This window comes from Dysidea avara, chromosome 11 (genome assembly GCF_963678975.1).
Source record: "Dysidea avara chromosome 11, odDysAvar1.4, whole genome shotgun sequence".
Classification (NCBI taxonomy): Eukaryota; Metazoa; Porifera; class Demospongiae; order Dictyoceratida; family Dysideidae; genus Dysidea; species Dysidea avara.
In genome coordinates this window covers 8,929,425-8,948,140 of record NC_089282.1, presented here as the reverse complement: position 1 = coordinate 8,948,140, position 18,716 = coordinate 8,929,425, and the positions used below count along the sequence as shown (strand labels likewise).

At 36.7% G+C, this 18,716-nt stretch overlaps 2 protein-coding genes and 1 long non-coding RNA gene across 9 annotated transcripts in view; 1 reads left to right on the top strand and 2 right to left on the bottom strand.

Annotated features, from left to right (window-relative positions):
• The window catches only part of LOC136238643 (uncharacterized), a 277,251-nt gene that overhangs the window by 252,053 nt on the left and 6,482 nt on the right, over positions 1-18,716 (top strand). The window lies entirely within an intron of this gene.
• Positions 1-18,716, bottom strand: part of LOC136238166 (uncharacterized) — a 72,220-nt gene that overhangs the window by 48,090 nt on the left and 5,414 nt on the right. Inside the window, exons 2-8 of the mRNA XM_066028515.1 lie at positions 18,271-18,385; positions 15,148-15,267; positions 14,819-15,088; positions 14,195-14,290; positions 10,083-10,274; positions 9,933-10,001; positions 6,891-7,190 (exon numbers count right to left, since the gene is read on the bottom strand). Of these exons, the coding sequence (XP_065884587.1) occupies positions 6,891-7,190; positions 9,933-10,001; positions 10,083-10,274; positions 14,195-14,290; positions 14,819-15,088; positions 15,148-15,267; positions 18,271-18,331 (1,108 nt within the window). The 5' untranslated portion in view covers positions 18,332-18,385. The remainder of the gene's footprint in view (positions 1-6,890; positions 7,191-9,932; positions 10,002-10,082; positions 10,275-14,194; positions 14,291-14,818; positions 15,089-15,147; positions 15,268-18,270; positions 18,386-18,716) is intronic.
• Positions 1,363-2,934, bottom strand: LOC136238167 (uncharacterized). Of its 7 annotated transcripts, none has more exons than XR_010692822.1 (6): positions 2,465-2,934; positions 2,316-2,416; positions 2,027-2,266; positions 1,911-1,971; positions 1,798-1,856; positions 1,363-1,741 (listed from the first exon to the last, which is right to left on the bottom strand). It is a non-coding gene; the product is annotated as an uncharacterized lncRNA (long non-coding RNA). The 7 variants fall into 7 exon arrangements; XR_010692820.1 differs by having other exon boundaries at positions 2,027-2,416; positions 2,465-2,690; positions 2,743-2,934; XR_010692823.1 differs by having other exon boundaries at positions 1,907-1,971; positions 2,027-2,416.

The following is an 18,716-nucleotide window of genomic DNA, read 5'->3' as shown; positions in this document are numbered from 1 at the left end:
GAAAATCAAGCCCATGGCCTTAGCCGTTATCGAGTTATGCTTGTTTGAAGGCATCAGTCAGTCAGTTACTCAGTCAGTAGAAAATTCTGTTAAATAATTAAAAAAAAAATTCTGTAGCAACTTGTTGGAAGTGTTTCGGGTTGATCTGAAAACTTGTTTGGGCTTAGTTTTACCTAATGAATACTGCCTCATCGTCATCAGGGAAAATTGAGGCTGGTTTTTGGGTATCCGGTGGGCCACGCCTATTCTTTTGTGGTCCCTACTATACAGTACTATTGTACTGTATGATAGAGCAGTCACTATACTCAAATAGAGCAGTCAAGTAGTGAGAAGGATCTATATACATGATGCAGAGTTTAGAATTTTCAAGGTTTTTTATTGAAGAAGGAATATTTCTAGACTATGTATACGTATGACATTGTAGTATTATAAACATGGCATCCAGGTACAAAATTGTACTGTGAAAAACCTTGTTTTTTGTATGTTTTGTGATGTATCTTTGTAGAATAGCCAGTTAAGCCATTGGTTCGGGTGGATTCTTAATCAGTACGATTCAACTCATCGAATGAGATAAGTTTAGCAAATTTAGGTATGGGTAACCCACTGCACTTTTCAGGTTTGTGTGTTGAGGTAACGAATTTCTCCTATAGAAAATTGTATGGGGTGTGCATTGTGGTGGATTCAACTGTTAATAACTGCCACTACGAAAGTGTCAGCTACAACAAAAGTTCAGATGCCATTGTATAGAGCAATTCAAGGGCTTCGTTTTTATGTATGGTTTGTCAGGCAAACTATGGGTGCACTTTTGCCTTATTTGTATATAACACAAATACACAGACCTTAATTTAATTTTTTAAGGTGCCGAGGACAAATGTCCTTACATATTCACAAATGTACAGACATAGAGTCAAATTGTACAGACATGAGCTATAGGAGCACTTTACACTGCTGGAATTGGAATAAGGAGCTTCCATTGAAAGTTTTGAGGTTAATACAACCACTTAGCTGCAACATATGGTCATTACAGCTGCTGGTGATGGGTAGTAGAGCTGCACTGATTCTATAGTACGTTCGCGTTGAGCTGAACCCTCAAAAACGATTAATAACTTACGATTGCTACATCGCATGGGGCTCCTGTATAGCTCGATACGTAGCACTTCTCGATCCGCTAAAAATATATTAAAAGCGCTTCATTCGAATGTAAGACACTCCCGTTATGGCACTGTAAAGTTTCGCCATACATTTTCAATGGGGAAGCCTCTAAAGCGCGGCCCTTTGATGGTCATGTTGACACATGTTTGTGGCGAAGCCAGACGTCACATACCCGCCCTCAACACGCATGATTTCACCATCCCTTATGTAAGAGGCTGTAATACACTTTTACAAGAAAAATAAAACAGATTTTGTGTGTGTAAAACAAAGTTGCATAAGTAGAAGAGCTGGGGCCACTGTTGCACTGTAATTAGAAGATAAGTGGCCTGCTTATATTCAGGTAAAAACTTCTTCAGCCTCAAAAGAGAAAAAAACCATATAACAGCTCAAAATCCGTTATGTAGCATTGGTGTTCCTGCAAGTGAGCCAAACAACATGTATTTTACTTCACATTCATCACAGCTGACTATCATCTTCTGTTCCCATTTAGTCAATTTGTCATTTTAATACTTTTCTCATCACTTCGCCACACATGTACACAGTTTTTCCAGCCAGCATTTTGTTTTTGAAGTTACATTCCCAAAAAACTCTAAAAGTTTCAACAAATGAAATAATACTGTTTGTATGAATTTGGGCTGATAGTACCTGTAGTGACTTCCAAACACTCCTGCACTGATTAAATATACAAGGGATGGTATGTTCAACTTCTGATAGCACAATAAAGCAATGATATTTTTTATTAAAGTGCACACACTTACACGTACTTCATCTGTATTTTTATGTACTTCACAGAGTTTAATCTCAGCTACCTGATGACTCCTGGGAAACAAAATCAAGTTGTAACACCAATGCTGCAAATATCAAACAATCTTACATCAGATGAAGTAAGCCCAGAAGAAGACTTGGACCCGCTGCTGCTAGTGGACAATTCATTAATACCACCATCACCATCTTCACTATCACTGCTGATTTGGATGAGGAATTGCTCTAGAAGTTCTTCATTACTCAAGTCTCATCCAAATACACAACTGGTCTTCCTTCAGTTCTGTTGCACCTCGTTCGTCTTTAATATTTATGATACTGATGGACTGTGCAGGGCTGCTCATAGCATACCCTGCACATACGTGTAGTGAAATTAAAGCACAAACAGTTTCAATGCTAACCTCTTGTCATTAATCGTCTTGTACTTAAATCCTATATCACTCAACACTCTTTAAAGCAATGTTCTACCCCCAGAGAAAACACCATCATTCTTAAGTTTGGCCTAAGACGGAGTAAGTGACAAAGTTCCAGGTTTCAAAATTTAACTTACCAAAATCTTTGAGAGCGATAGATTTCCTCCCTTCCGTACAATGAATGGATCTTGTCTGATAGTATCTGGGTTAAAACTGTCTGTATCAACAAGGACTCGTGAACATTTGTACCTGACGATTACAGAATTAAGAGGGCTTGTGCAAAGTGCATTTTGTTCCTTTTTCTTGGCGTAAATAAATCGCCTTTCTTGCGGTACTCCATTCTAATGGATGTCCTTGAAATCCCTGCGTGGCGTAATGTATGCCAAAACCCAGCAAAGAAGGCATGATACAGTACCGGTGGCCTTCGAGATTCTCTCCGTGATGTTGATAGAAATTTTACATTTCTTCACTTCTTGCTTAAAGTACTCCCATAGTTTCATAAGTAGATACTTCGTTTGGCTGTTTAACGTCTTCCCAAAAGGGTTTCGCTCCGCACTCGCTGACGGTACACTGGACGCCATATTCTCAATAATTAAGTGCGCGCCCGTAACATGGGCTTACGAATAAATGCGTCATAAACATTATGTTTAAGCCTTTGATCTTGTATGGCTTCTTAATCAATAACTCAGGATTCAGCTCAACGCGAACGTACTATAGTATCGGTATCGTGCCGATACTGCTGTTTTCATGAAGTATCGGAATCAGCAATTATTCATATTGTTGCAGATACCGATTATTATCACGTGCGAGAATAAAATAACGTTCGTTTGTACTTGCTTATTTTTACTAGCACAGTGGACACTTAAAAGCATCAAGTGTAACACTAATAACTACCAGCAAAATTACTGATCTATGCTGAAACCTACGTGTGAAAATGCTTTACTGAGAAAAAGATCGATATATACTCTAATAGAACAGTCACTAACTCTAATAGAGCAATCAGGTAGAAGTGACTGTTTCAGTATTAGAATTTTTTGTGTTTTTGTAAGCACCATTATGATATTATCTACACTTCTCCAGAAGAATACTGGAAAATATCCACTGGTTTGCATTTCAGTGACTTCCTTCTTTGTAAATCTTGATTGGCTACTTCATTATAAACATGAACCATACTGAAAACGTGTACAAGAATACCATGAAATGCACTATATAATAAATGTGTGCACTATGAAGTAGCTACTTTAAGGTACTTGGTATCGGTACTTGTACTTGCAGATACTTTCCAGCTGAATACTTGGTATTTGAAGTATCGGTAAAAAGTGGAATCGGTGCAGCCCAATGGGTAGTTGGAAAAGGCAGAAATGATCGGACACGGATGTGGACACGGACTTTTACATTTATATAACAGTTATTTTTCATACCTAACGTTGTTTTTACAGCAGTCTTTGCTTCCAGATCCGGGCGTCAATCTTGTCATAGTGCTTATCCATTTATAAACACAAGTACAAAGGACTAGACCAGCAATCCACAGAATGTCAAAGACCATATGGTGTTCTAAAGTCTAATACAGAGTTATATAATTGTAGAGATTAGCTTGTATGCCCCATGCAACTTAGCTTACAGGCCAAATGCACAATCTTACGCCTTTTAGTATAAGGCGCAGGCGCTTATACGTACCTAGTATTGAGGGTTTCAAGGACCTGGCCTATGAGACTAGGTTGGGATATGCCAGTTTAATTAATCTCTATGACACTGAATTAGATTTCTAGAGCACATGTACAACACTATCTGGTCTTTAGAGTGCTAGTCTATCCTTCGTACATGCACTTATAAATGGATAAGCACTATGTCAAGATCGAAGTCTGGGTGTGGAAGCGAATGCTGCTGTAAAAACAACGTTAGGTATGAAAAATAACTGTTTTATAAATGTAAAAGTGTATTTTAAAATATCCGTGTCCGCATTCATGTTCAGCCGTATCCGCCTTTTCCAACTACCCGCTGGTGATAGCAATACACAAAGGGGAGGTAGCATTGGTAAATCCTTGGGTTGGGAAAATGTAGTATCTCCTAGCAACCAAGTGACAGTTATTGTTAGCACTACAAACAAACATGTACACATCAGCTTTTATGTTACCAATATTAGTTTTGCAAGGACATATGTGCATATGTGTCCGCCCAAAACTCATTATGTGCAGACATTGTACTATTTGTGTGGATTTTGTCCGTCAACCGCACATTAATATAAGGCCTGAATACATGTATTTTTTATTGGACAAGAAACAATGGCTGTTGACAATTTTTTTTTAATTGATCGGTGGGACCAAACTAAAGCTACAAAATAGACATGAAGTGGTTTTTAGGCTGTTTTAAGGCATATTTCATAAGAATTGAGGTTAAAATTTAGTTTTTTGAAAATTTTTCAAAATGTTACAATTTCCAATACCCTTTTTTGATATGACTATTCTTATTATTCTTTCACAGGCATAGCAAGTTTACAAGGAGAATCCTGGGATAAAAAGTAGCAAGGCTTGCTGAATGTATCATTGTGCATGTCCATGACCTATTTTTGATTTTGTTTTTGGATGGAAACAGCCCAAACCATGCCATTTCTTCTTGCCAAAATGCCATTATGCATGAGAATCCATACAAGATTGCACTCAGGTTAGGTTTTTTGGTGTGCACTGCTTGTTGCTTATAGAATCTGTCTTTATTAAATATATAGGCCAGGAAGCCTAATCTGTGCTGAAAATTGTGGTTTTTTCGCTCTGTGATTATTGTACGTGGTCTGGTTATCCAAGATTAAATATCGTATACTGGGTTTTTGTAGCATCCACAAAAGGCTGCGAATTAAAACAATAGCGACATAAAATTTAGTAAATAAGGACAACCGCTAAATTAAAACCCCGCACATTATCAACTCTGCGCAAAAATTTGTATCGCACGTGCACTGCAACAAGTAACAAACAGCTGTGACCTCGTAGTTTGTCGTCGTACACATTGTTCTATTTCTTGCGCTTCTGTTTGTCTGAAGATAATAATGGTACAAGCTTGACTTCACGATTGGTTATGATGATTTCACATAGAGGGATAGACTTGGTATAGATGCTGAAAGTTCAGCATAAGGGCTGGGCAACAGATCCTTCCTTTTTTGTAGAATGGACATATTCAACTCTGTCTTCAACTGACACGAAGCAACTCGCGTAATTTTATAAGTCGCGCAATAATTATTTACGACGTCTCAGAAACTGATGCAAAACTTTAATTTAGCATTTGTTACAATTTGCTAAATTAAATTCTTTGCTACTGAATCTCACTAGACGGTACTCTTAGACTAATAGAGCAGTAACATTAATACTCTAATAATGCAGTCAGTGTATAACAACAATCCTTGCATTGAATTTGACAGCTATTAACCCTTAAACGTATATAAGCCTATACATAGGCAGATTATGCATACCCCTGGAAAACGCATAAGCCTATATATAGGCTTTTATGCATGGCTGTAAACAAAGCACTGTAACTTTTGAAGCATTCATCGTATGGCTTTGTAATTTGTGTCATTCTACTCGTGATGTAATAAACAATACAATGATACTTAGGGATTTACCCTACGACCAAAGTATAGGAACTAAAACTCACCGTCAAAATAATTCTTAACAAAGAACTACAAAAATATGTTATATACCTTTAGAAAATGATCCATAACTCCTTTTCAGTTGGTCCAAATTGCTGCAAACAAGTATCAGTCAAATCACCATTCAATGGCGAATCAGATCATATACAGCTCACGTGATTAAATCCACAATCAATATGACAGGCAAGATGAAGAATGCGCTGTTGTGATAAAGTGAGACGTTATTCTTCTTCGCTTTATAACAAGTAAGCCTTTGTTGTTACAGTGGTTATTTAGCCTTCCCCAAGTAGACCAATGAATAAGCTTTCTGCTGATATATCGTTTTAGGCTAATAGAGTTAGGAAAGGCTATCTTGCCTCACCATATAAGTTTGCTTTGTCTAAACACGTATTCCTTAAAAGTTACGTGCGCATTAACAGCTTAATTCCTTAAAAGTTTCATGCGCATTTAAGGGTTAAAGGCACCAGTAATGTAAATTATAGGACACTCTCAGTCTGTATGCAAATTGCAATTTGATCAGTTTCATGTGTGTACTGAAACGTTCACGACATTACTATGCAGAATACAAAATTACACTATTCACAACAGTCTTCATTATCAATAAAATAAATCCATAATCTATTACTGGATTAATAAAAAGTACATAAACTAGATGAATAAAAATTGAAAATTTTAAGAGGGAATTGCTGAAAAAAAAAAACCATGAAACAAGAAGGGATTGCTGGGGTGGTAATGTAAACCACAAATTCCTATTTTGACTTGTTTCAAAATAATGGAGCAAGATTTTATGACAGAAAGTCAAAATAGGGATTTGTGGTTTACATTACCACCCAGCGATCCCTTCTTGTTTCATGGCTTTTTTTCAGCGATCCCTATTCTCCCACTTAAAACTTTTCAATTTTAATTCATCTAGTATACATGGATCTCACCATATTTAACTAGTTGTACACAACTAGCTGATTGTTTAGACACAATCAAATTATCCATCACATCACATAATCCTACTAGACCACTACTACTTCCATTATAACATGATTTTACTATAAGGAAAGTGACAATCTTCTCATTGACCAGTTGGACTTCATGTGATGATGATATCATACTATGCAACTGTTGGTGATCATCATTTGATAATTGGGGTAAGCTTTTTAATTTGATCAGTGTAGACCGGTAATCGTCAGGTAAACAATTACAAAATAGAGAAAAGTGTTCATCTAGTATTGTCAACTCTGTGTAGTTAAAAAAGAAAATTAGTATTATATGTGTCCACTTATTAGTGTTTTAGGTTCTACATACTACACATACATAGATAATTGGTGTACCATTCATGATATGCATTATGGTTTTTACAAGATGGTTGCACATAAGTGTAGGTACCAAACTGTGGTAGGTATTAAATTCTAAATTATTGTGTTTAAGATCTGTACACATTACGTATTATCAAACAGTACAGTAAAACTGTTTAGTAGGGTTCTCCACTATAATGTATGATGCTCGCCAAAATGCTGCCATAAAAAATCATAGAAACATCATACGAAACAAAAGTCACCTTTACAAAACAGTCTTAGTGCATCTATCAAGCATTAAAACAAGAAAACTGGCAGAAATCCAAATATTGAATTACAAAAAGCTGATTTTTGGTCTGCCTGACCACATTCACAAGTCTAGCGACCAAACAAAGCAGTGCATGCATGGCCACCATTTTACACCACAATTACAAACTCACATGTGGCATGTGCCTTTTTTGGTTCTGAAGAGTTGTGCCTTGCCTTTTATCTTCAATTATACGGCCATCTTTTTCTACAAGAAAGAAAACCATATATTGAGGTGTTAATTTTCACTTAAGCTACTGTAGAAGGGAGTAGATACACTGTACCGTAGGTGTACATATAAAATGATCTCATGGTGAAACAATCTAACAAATCAGAAAGCAGTGATCACACCCCCTTAATGATCTAGCTGCAATCAGCTACAATTTTGCTGTAGAAAACCAAAACATGCACACAACCATGCCCTGTAATCTACTGCATGCCTCACTTGAGATAAGCAGCAAGATACTCTAATAAAGCAGTCACAGTTACGAGTATTAACTATGCTATAACAGAAAGTTAACAAACTAGTGCAATAAAAATTGTTAATTTAAAAATGAAGTAGGGTTCCAGGGATAAACATTAGTGAAACAAGAGATATAAACGTGGTACAGTGAGTTAGTATTGGAGGTTATGCAATGCAAGGATTTTTATCATTCACACACTACTTTTTACCACTGGAACCCTAGTTTATTAACAATTTTTATTCCATTAGTTGTTGATATACCCTATTTGATCAATTTGTACCAGGTGTACTATTGTTTGTTTGCCCAAAAATAAAGTCAAATAGTGCCGCACTGTGGTATTGCACTACTACCCTGCCACTACTAGCTATTCTATAACATCATAGCTTTATACATAATTACAACACATTGCTACATACTTACGTATTTATATACAAGATCTTTCTTTCACCCAAATCATCGTAGCACAACCATGTCACAATTTGTTTTGCAGTCAGTTTACTAACTAATACCTGGATTTCAATTATGTGACAGCTGTCTATTTTTACCAGGATAATGCTTTAATTAAATTGAGATGGAGATTAATACTATAGGAATCTACTAGTAATGAGTATTTACAAAAGTATAGTGTGGTACTGATTAGAGATGTACCGATACTTGGATTGGTAGTCGGATCAGTTGATAGTATGGCAATTTCTAAATAGGGCTGCAACAAATATTCGATTCGTTCGGATATTCGTTCGTTAAAATTTTATCCAGATACTAAATTTACCATTCGGATATTCGTTTACTAGTGAAGTACAAGTGCATGTTTACAGTTAAAATGGTTTTGGTTATCAGCTATATTTCTAAAAGATGGCTTGTTGTGCCATGCAAAATTGATCATAAGACAACCACGATTATTATTGCATATAATTCAGAGAGAAAGTGGCCAAGTATGTGGCAACATACATCTAAATTCTAGCACTTTTGCACTAATCAAAATGTTACCAAATAGTTTGGTATTCATTTGTTAAGACATCTAAATATTTGGATACCAAATTTGACATTCGTTACAGCCCCATTTAAATGCTCTGTGAACTGATATCACTGCTAATAGTTTACATGGCAAACATGAGTACCATTATTTGCAGTATTGAAAAACATTTTTGCTCACTATTAATAAAAAGAAAGCTCTTCTATATGCATATGCAAAATTACGAGAAGCCATATGACTGTACATGTAAGTATTGCTATTAGTGTTAAAGTATTCTTACCAAGATCTTCTGAAAACAGTAGCTGTTATGAATAAAGAACTGCAATACGTGCACAGGAAAACTAAACTAATAATCTGTGTATAGCAGCCATCTTGATAACTAATCAAAACATAGAGTAATATGGCTAGACAAGGGTGAGCATGTATTAAAATATTTGTGGTGCCTAATTGTCTGGGTTGTGTATTAGAGGCCACACCACCATAGGTAACCAGGTATAGTTGTGCTTTATAGTAAAAGTTACACCACTTTTGTTTTCTCAATGCTAAAATTCAGTAGAGAATATTAATCATGCAATTACTACACCAGTAGTTCTATTTGATTTACAATTTACACTTTACAGAATATAGAATAATCGGAATGGTAGAATTGGTACCAACTCTTTTAGGTACAGACTAACTGGATACCGGTACAACCGAAAAATCTTTATTGGTACACCTCTAGTACTATTTAAAGGTGTGGTAAAATTCTTAGAAAAAAGGATGAAATCCTTCGAATAGCAGCACACTGCAGTACTGTGTGGTACAATTCAAGAAAAACAAGCATGAAACCCTTCGAATAGCACCACACTGCAGTACTATTCAAGGGTATAGTAAAAGCCATGGTATGTAGGATTCTTGCACTTGTTTTTATAACACCATTTTGTAAACAGTTTACAGATTTACCTGAAGAACTGATAAGAGAAAATAGATCCACACATGCAGCAGACGATCCAGTCATCTCTACCGAATACCCTGTGAACAATGCAGCTAGCGTAACATCAAAGTGTCCATGGCCATAAAAGGATTCAACAGCACATGACAATCATCACTTACACATATTAGGGACAGTAGTGGCAGGTCTACGTCTTCTACCAATAACCTGGTGATGACTACTAATAGTTGCTCTATCATCTGGTGCTCCATCATCAACACATCTCATAATGATATTGTCTACTGCTTGAGTGTCTGGCAATTTGAGGTGTTTTGATGTGTTGTATTTTACAGGCTGAACATTTTTAAAACAGTCTGCAATGAAAAAAACAACAACAACAACAAAAACAACAGATTAATGATTAAAGTACACCTTAACTTATTGCATGAATGAACCATACTTTCCATGTATAATTTCAATTATGTGATATACCTGATTTTGTCAAATTTAGTCACATGCATGGATATAGAGAATGTATTAACAGCACACTGTACAAGTAGAAGGAAAATTAGGAATTTTAAGTCAGATTAGGTATCAAAGACAAAAAAAGTAGTGAAACAAGGGAATAGCTAAAAAGTGGTGAAACAAGGGATACCCACAGATATACTAGTGGATACCAAGTGTAGGTTATTGCACAAATCCAGGTATCCTTGCTATTTTAGAAACCTGAGGAATGGCACAATAATCACTGAGGGCGAAGCCCGAGGTGAATAGCGAAGATGCCATGGATTTGGGCAATAACTAATTTAGACTATGGCTAGTGTGACTCTGGTCACTGCCAATAATGGTGGCTTCCTGATTGAATTAGACTATGGTACGCACAGTATGCTTTGAAGTTTGGTCGTTAATGAGGTATTTAAAATCCATTAGACTACAACAAGTTTGATACTGAAATTTGATTGGCTGAAAACGTGGTCTCTAAATCTCGTAGAGCCACGGTCATGTCCAATAGAGACCACGCTCTGAGGCGATACGAAACACGATAATTACGCGCCTGTAACATTGGCAACGCATGGGCGTTTAAATGGCTAGTAACAGCCGTACTGAATTAGAGGGAGGTGTAATGGGCTTGTTTGTACTAATCAACACTACATTACTTGCTTACAAGCAGCTGTCGGGGCACAACAACAGCAACAATGAGTTGTAGTCCAGTCGCTGAGTCCAGTACTTCGATACATAGCACGCGCCTGTAACATTGGCAACGCATGGGCGTTTAAACGGGTGGCAACAGCCACGCTGAGGTCCCGCCATGTAGGGAGGTGTAGAGGGCTTGTTTCTAGTAATTAGCCATACATTTCCCATTTACAAGCAGCTGTCAACTCTGGTACAATAACGAGTTGTAGACTAAATAAGTTAGACGTCAAGAACCACTGGGTTCTACGGGATTTAGAAAACCCTCAGGCCCTTAGTAGCGCCCTCGCTGCGCTCGGGCGCTACAGCCCAGGGCCTTCGAGTTTTCTAAATCCCGTAGAACCCTGGTTCTTGACGTCTAACTATAATATAGATACCTGCGGGTAAGTATCTAAACTGGTTAGATATCCATGACAATTTTTTGTCACATGTGTCATGTGTTTAGCTGGATTCCAGTCACAACAGCCATCAGAAATCATCACTAGAGTGTGAAGAAAACATCGCTGGATAATAGAGATGATTGTATTCATCTAGGAAGCCTACCAGTGAGTTGTTTTAACACTAATTCGATCAGGAAGCCGCCATTATTGGCAGTGACCAGAGCCATACGAGCCATAGTCTACATCAAATCGAGGTATCTTCGCTATTTTAGAGAACTGAGGAATGGCACAATAATCACCGAGGGTGAAAACAACTCATCAGTAGGCTTCCTAGATGAATACAATCATCTATATTATCCAGCAACGTTTTCTTCACACTCTAACAATGATTTCTGATGGGTGTTGTGACTAGAATCCAGCAAAACACGTGATGCACGTGACAAAACCTTTGTCACGGGTATCTAACCAGTTTAGATACCTACCACTGGATTTCAAATACCTCATTAACGACCAAACTTCAAAGCATACTATGCGTACCATAGTCTAAATCCCTATATACTTCAGTTCATAACCATGACTGAATCAGGAAGTAAATGTCTATTAGTATATCTGCTGGTATATAGTATAGCGGCACAATGCTAAAATCGTGCACTTTTCCATAAAAGCATGACATTCTCCACAGAAGTAGTACTCCCCATGACTTAAATTTTTTGATATAGTACCATTGCAGATTTAACCTTTATGGCCTTTTTGTCCAGAAATTTGATCATTTCTGTCTTTATCTCCCTGAGACATTAATTAACTCATTAAAACATGGTACCAACATAAAGATCTTGTTGAACGAAACAACTTAGATTTTAGTTGAAGTTAACAGTTCCAAAGTTATGATTATTTATACAAGTATTTCAAAAAAAATTGGAATTTATAACTAGAGTAGGGACTACAGCACATTGATAAAAGTACTGAAACAAGCTGGAGTAGTGCACGACATTAAAACAATAAGAAGCGTATATCCCTACTGTGCTCCAAGATACCATAATAGAAATGTACATGCAGTAGGGAAATAATACTTCTTATTGTTTTACTGTGATTTAATATCGTGCACTACTCCAGCTTGTTTCAGTACCTTTTATCGATGTGCTGTGGTCCCTACTCTAGTTATAAATTCCAAAGTTTTTTGAAATACTTAATTGTTTGTTAACTTTTTTTGTATATAATATTACTATGATTGGTGATGCATACTACATTTGAAATGGTGCCGAGCGCCCCAGCTATATCGTCTGAAAAGTGAAGTATCCATTACGCTTCATTGTCAGCTATGTTCAACCTGTTACACAGCAGTACGAATCAAAAACTGTTTTAAAAACTCCTCTGCAATCAAAGTATCCACTATGAAAAATATGGACGATTTTCGTTATGAAGGGAAGCCATCACATGCTACCACCAAATTGACACTTTTCGCTGTCAGCAAAGATGAATGGGACACAAAGGAGGACACTGGTAAGCCCATGAAGAATGCATTGTATGTACTGCAGTATGCCAAAAGGCACCTCTCGAGCTGAAGCGATGTCGAACAGTGAAAAATCAAGCCCGTAGTCTTAGCCGTTATCGAGTTACGCTTGTCTGAAGGAATCAGGCAGTCAGTCAGTCAGTCAGTCAGTCAGTCAGTCAGTCAGTCAGTCAGTCAGTCAGTCAGTCAGTCAGTCAGTCAGTCAGTCAGTCAGTCAGTCAGTCAGTCAGTCAGTCAGTCAGTCAGTCAGTCAGTCAGTCAGTCAGTCAGTCAGTCAGTCAGTCAGTCAGTAGAAAATTCCGTTGAATAAAAAAAATTAAAATTCCGTAGCAACTTGTTGAAAGCGTTTTGGGTCGATCTGAAAGCTTGTTTGGGCTTAGTTTTACCTAACCAATACTGCCTTATCGTCATCTGGGAAAATTGAGGCTATTTTTTGGGTGACGTTATTTCGTGGGTCACGCCTACTGCTTTGTGGTCCCTACTACCGTATGGAGGGAAACTTTGGCACTGTTAAAATTTGATATACTTAGTCCCTAATTCAGCTATGGTTATAGACTGAAGTACAGGGATTTAAGGGTGCTAGTGGGCTTTTGAAGCCATTCAAGGGCCAACCCACATAACCACATGCAGCTGTTACATCATAGTTGGAAATACTATGCATATACTCAAAGTATCCGCGTTAAGTAGCTGTGTTTTGCGCCCAAGCAATTGGCCAAGAAACAGCCTGTTTTGTTTGAAAACCACCAAGAAAATGATTGCCTGAGAGCCCAAGAATGACACTAGAGTAAATTAGTCTGAAAGTAAGTGTTAATTTTGAAGACACCTGCGAACACATGCTAGTTTGTAGCCAACACATGTTCATACTGTGTAAACTTTCATCGGATGGAATTGTAATTGCTACAATCCAGCACGAAGTTACTAGGCCCAGAAGTTGAAGTTCGCTTGCGAGCACTCACTGTTTCTTTCATAACTCAAGAAAGAAGAAGCGCAAAGACAAAACCATGCGCTACGTTTCCACAAGTTTGTTTGAGAACCTTCACAATGAATTTGGTGCCTATGCATGCAGCTAGTATCTTGGAATAAGAAAATGTAGGGGTTAATTATAACACTATAGCGCGTAAATGGCAGAACCACTTTTCACAACTTGGCTGTTTTTGTATGGACACTAAAATACAATATTTGTTTGATCCCTATATACAAATCTGCTACTCACCATTAGCACCAGATTGAGGAATATGATATTGAGTATGATTTGATTTGTGTGGATGAAATGTGATATCATCATCCCAGTAGTGACTGTGGTGAAATTCTAAAGTGACAGAACATAGATAAAATAGTACAAGTAGGGATTTGCAATGGTGACATCACTACAGATAATCCTTGTTACAGGTTTGATTTGTCTTGGTTACGGGTTTAGTAGTCGACCGAATTAACGTCAGTTCACAAAATGTAACCTTCACACAAATCTTCAATCATTATGTGGACTCAGTTAATGTTGAAAGAATTTTGGTGAGTTGTCATGGGATTCAGTAATAGTGCAAAAACAAATAATGGTGCCATGCCTGAGAACCGCTGTGCATGATTTGATAACACTCACTTAATGTAATAATGAAAAGGAAACCGTCAAGGTAAATTTACGAGGAAACAAAGTAGACTTAACGAGATACAAAGTTGGACCTGTAATGAGGACTGCCCATACATTAAACTATTAGTTCCTATGGGAAATGACGTCACTGTTGCGAATCCCTGTTACTATATTATCTATGGATAGAATAGCAACTTATAATGACAAGTTGTATTAGCATTGTATTGTACAGTATTTAGCTAATAAACTGACCTGTCCTCAGTTTATCAGAAAGATTAGTCATTATTGTTATCATGTTAAACAAGTGACAGAAATGTTTAAAATCTCTTGTAGTGTCTAACTGAACTAGTAGGAGATTGATAATCCTCTGACATCTGATCCTTGACCCTTCTCCATTGACAATAAAGCTCTCCACATCACTAGTCAATTCTAAATGTTGTTTAAGAGTTTTCATGGTCAGTTTACAATTAGGTATTAAACTCTGATACAACAAGTTGTAGTATCTAATCAGAAATGAAAACTCTGTTAAGAAGAGGAGAAATGATATTTCAGTAATTAGTCAATTACAATTATCATCTTACCAGGTTTTCTCATAATCACATCAATCACTTGTGGTCCATACAAACAATCTGGTTTACTCACTACAGTATGGTCACTAGTTGTGTTGTCTGTACTTACTAGTGGTCTACCATACTCAACATCTATGATGGAAAAAGTGTTTAGTGTTGTGTAACCAGTGCTCCACACTGTGGATGCATGTGAACATGAATGAAAACATGATTGTCATAGATGCCTGCATGCATGCATGGTCCCTTCTACGAAGCACACCATTTTGGCATTATACGTAGCTATCCACTAGGGAGGGTAGGTCACACACCAAAATAACTCCAGCCATTCCCAAGTATGGGTGGCCAAAGTGTTGATTTTTTTCTTTCTTTCTTAAGGGGTTTACAAGGATATTTTCATCTTTTCACACACCTCACAAATGTCTTTATAAAGTATTAATACTTTATCGTTCAATTGCCTGCTTAGAAAAAAAGAGTCTAATCAATATTCAGTGTTATGAATGTTTACACACACAAAAGAGTCAATTCTTTCATCATGGCTACAGGATAAATCATGAATGGAAATTAACATCAACTGCAAAAAGTAACTGCACATTTCTCTCGTCTGATCACAATTAATTTGAAGTTTTATGGAAACCTTATCTCATCAAACATATCAGATTATTAGAACATATCCAATGGTGAGCAACAGAATACATTTAAATGACTACACACCAGTGATTATAGAACCTGTCTGATAAAACTAAAGCTACGTACTACCTTTTATCAAAAGTGACTAATAATAGAGAGGCTCAATCTCCATTATTTGCTCTTGCTCTCTTGCTTTATGTATGTCCTTGACATTAATGATATCATGGTTTTTATTACCAGCTTGAAATTCCCTACCAGCCCTTTCAATATTAAAGACTATGTACACTTCACAATTGAATCCACTCACCAAACTAGCAATAAATTGCAACATATCAGATAATCATAGCTGCAATTCTATTTTGATAGATTACCATGTCTTTGGTATGCATTACCAATCACAAACTATGCACTTTTACACTCTGCTTTACAAACTTTAAAATTGTTTTTCCGACCACTTTCAACAGAGCACTCTTTTCTATGCCCATGCAGTAGATGTAACAAATCACCCAATGTAACAAATTTTGATTACCTGTAATTCTGACAATTTTAACTAATTCAATAATTAATTTTTATATTATATATCTAATGGACCTTCAACACACTTGTTTAATCTGTAAAAATAACAACAATACTAAGCAAACAAGCTGCAAAGAAGGGTACTGCCAAGCAAAGTAGGATCAATAGTAAAAGCTTATTTAACATGACTGCAGTGTTGTGCATTGTTACATACACTACCGGCTTTGTGGAAAAATGTTATGTAATTAGCATTAGGGAAAGAGTAGACAGTGATAGAGCTGGTGCGGTGGAAGGGTGGATAGTTAGGCAAATAAATGTGCATTATGTGTAATCGAATCCTCAATAAATGGTGGCGGTTCCCACTACTCCCAGGGGTGGGCCACAGCAACCATCATGTTATAACAGTTGCATGTGTATTTACTCTAGTTTTATTATTGCCAAAGCTAGCTACAAAGAGAATGGGTAATATTGCATCCACTTGGCCACAACTTGGTATCAATCCTTGTTCTTACCAGTTGATCATAGTAGTATCAGTGCCCTTTTTACAGTCCCAAAATTGTTTTTGTTTAGGATACTACACATTATTGTCACTGAGAAACATCAAGAATAGTTACACAAGCCAGCTATGGGTACCAGCTCTCGCAAGAGAGGTGGAGCTGCAAGATTTGCACTGAAGCTTAACTAGCCAAAGAACTTGTGGTAGTGAATCCAAGGCTCTGAAATTAAGATATAAGCTTCAAAAAATGTTGGCCTAGTGGGTGGCTCGTAAGAATGCAATGTTTCTGCAAAATGTCATGCGGCATTACTAAAACATAAGAGGAATTACTTAATTAGTAATATGCTTATACGACAATATACCAAAGAAAGGTTTTGTTGTTTCACAAGGTTTTCTTACAGAAGAATAGTTTTAAGGTTGGCTTTATGTGAGCATTCTATTAGAAGTAGTCATTGGTGTAAAAAACTCATGGTAGTTGCGTGCCCTACTTTTCTTGGCCGAGTGACTCACTACCGTGAGTATTGATAATCATGTGCACACTATAAATGTTGTAATCTTGTGTGTTGAAGAACATTTAAATAAATAATAAATAAATTCTAGAGTGTTCTAGAACATTCCATGTGCATTGGCAATCAACAATCTATGGCAGGTAAGGAATTATATTTATATTTTGGATATGTCACAGAGACCCTTCTCTTTAAAAGTAAATTCCTAATACCAGTTGAAAGTACATTACCACCATTGCAGATAACTTGCCCCAATACTTTGGCATATACATGTATAATACCCTATTTTACTTCAAGCTCACCCAAACTAACTATTGTTGAAATTGATGCCGTCATGATTGCGCTTGCTGCTGACAATTCACTTTCAATAATTTCTACAAAGCACAGGGGTCAGGATAATTTCATCAGTAAGATAGGTGGCAAGCATGCATGCATGCAAACAAATTCCCCCTTACGTAATTTCTGACACTAAGTCCATCTATTTGAAAAACATCTGGATTATTAAAAACGCGCTCTGCAAAATGCAAATGTTTAACCTTTGAACTTCATAGCTATTTTATTCCTGCTGTGAAACTTTCTGTCGATACATGAACAAAGACACGCCTATACAGTGTAGTGATCACTATATACCTCTGGTGTTTATTGCCTTAGTTAAAGGATCAATGTGGCAACAATTAAATATGGTATTAGTGATGCACCGAAAAGGGATTTTGCCGACTATCCGATATTGAAACTCACTTAATGGCCAATACCAGTAGCCAATCAGATGTTTATGTTTACTAAAAATTTTACATGTATTTTGTAAATTTTAACATTTTCTTATTGTTATAAAAATAATAACATCAGGGTCATCAATACTAATCAGCTAAATAATTGGCTAATAATTACTGCTACCGACATTGCTGAAATCTGGCCGATAAACCAATTTCCAATTATTTGCCAATTAATCAGTGCATCACTATTATGGTATACACAACAATTATTTCTTACGTGTCATGTTATCAGTATTACAATGAATACAAGGATCCACTATACTCTTTACATCATCCATATTGATGGTACGTATGTCCAATCCTCCAATTGTAACACTACAAGATGTTGCTACCTACAATTATGTGTGTAAAAGTAAGCAGGCAAGGGGCCAAGTGTATTTTAGAAGTATTTAAGTAAGTACACACACCTTATACCTCACTTGAGTATAGAAATGAGTATAAGTATATGATGAACTGTCAGTTTAAGAAAACATGAGTAACAGATCTAGGCTAGACAACACTTAAATGCAATAATTGCTGTTAGTCCCTCTGGACCTTCTTTTATGCCATACAAGCACTTTCAGATTTGAATATACTCAAGCTTTAGTAAATCATGTACTTGACCTCATGTCTGGTTATAGAATGGTAATATAGTACAATACAGTTTCATAGTAACCAAATTGA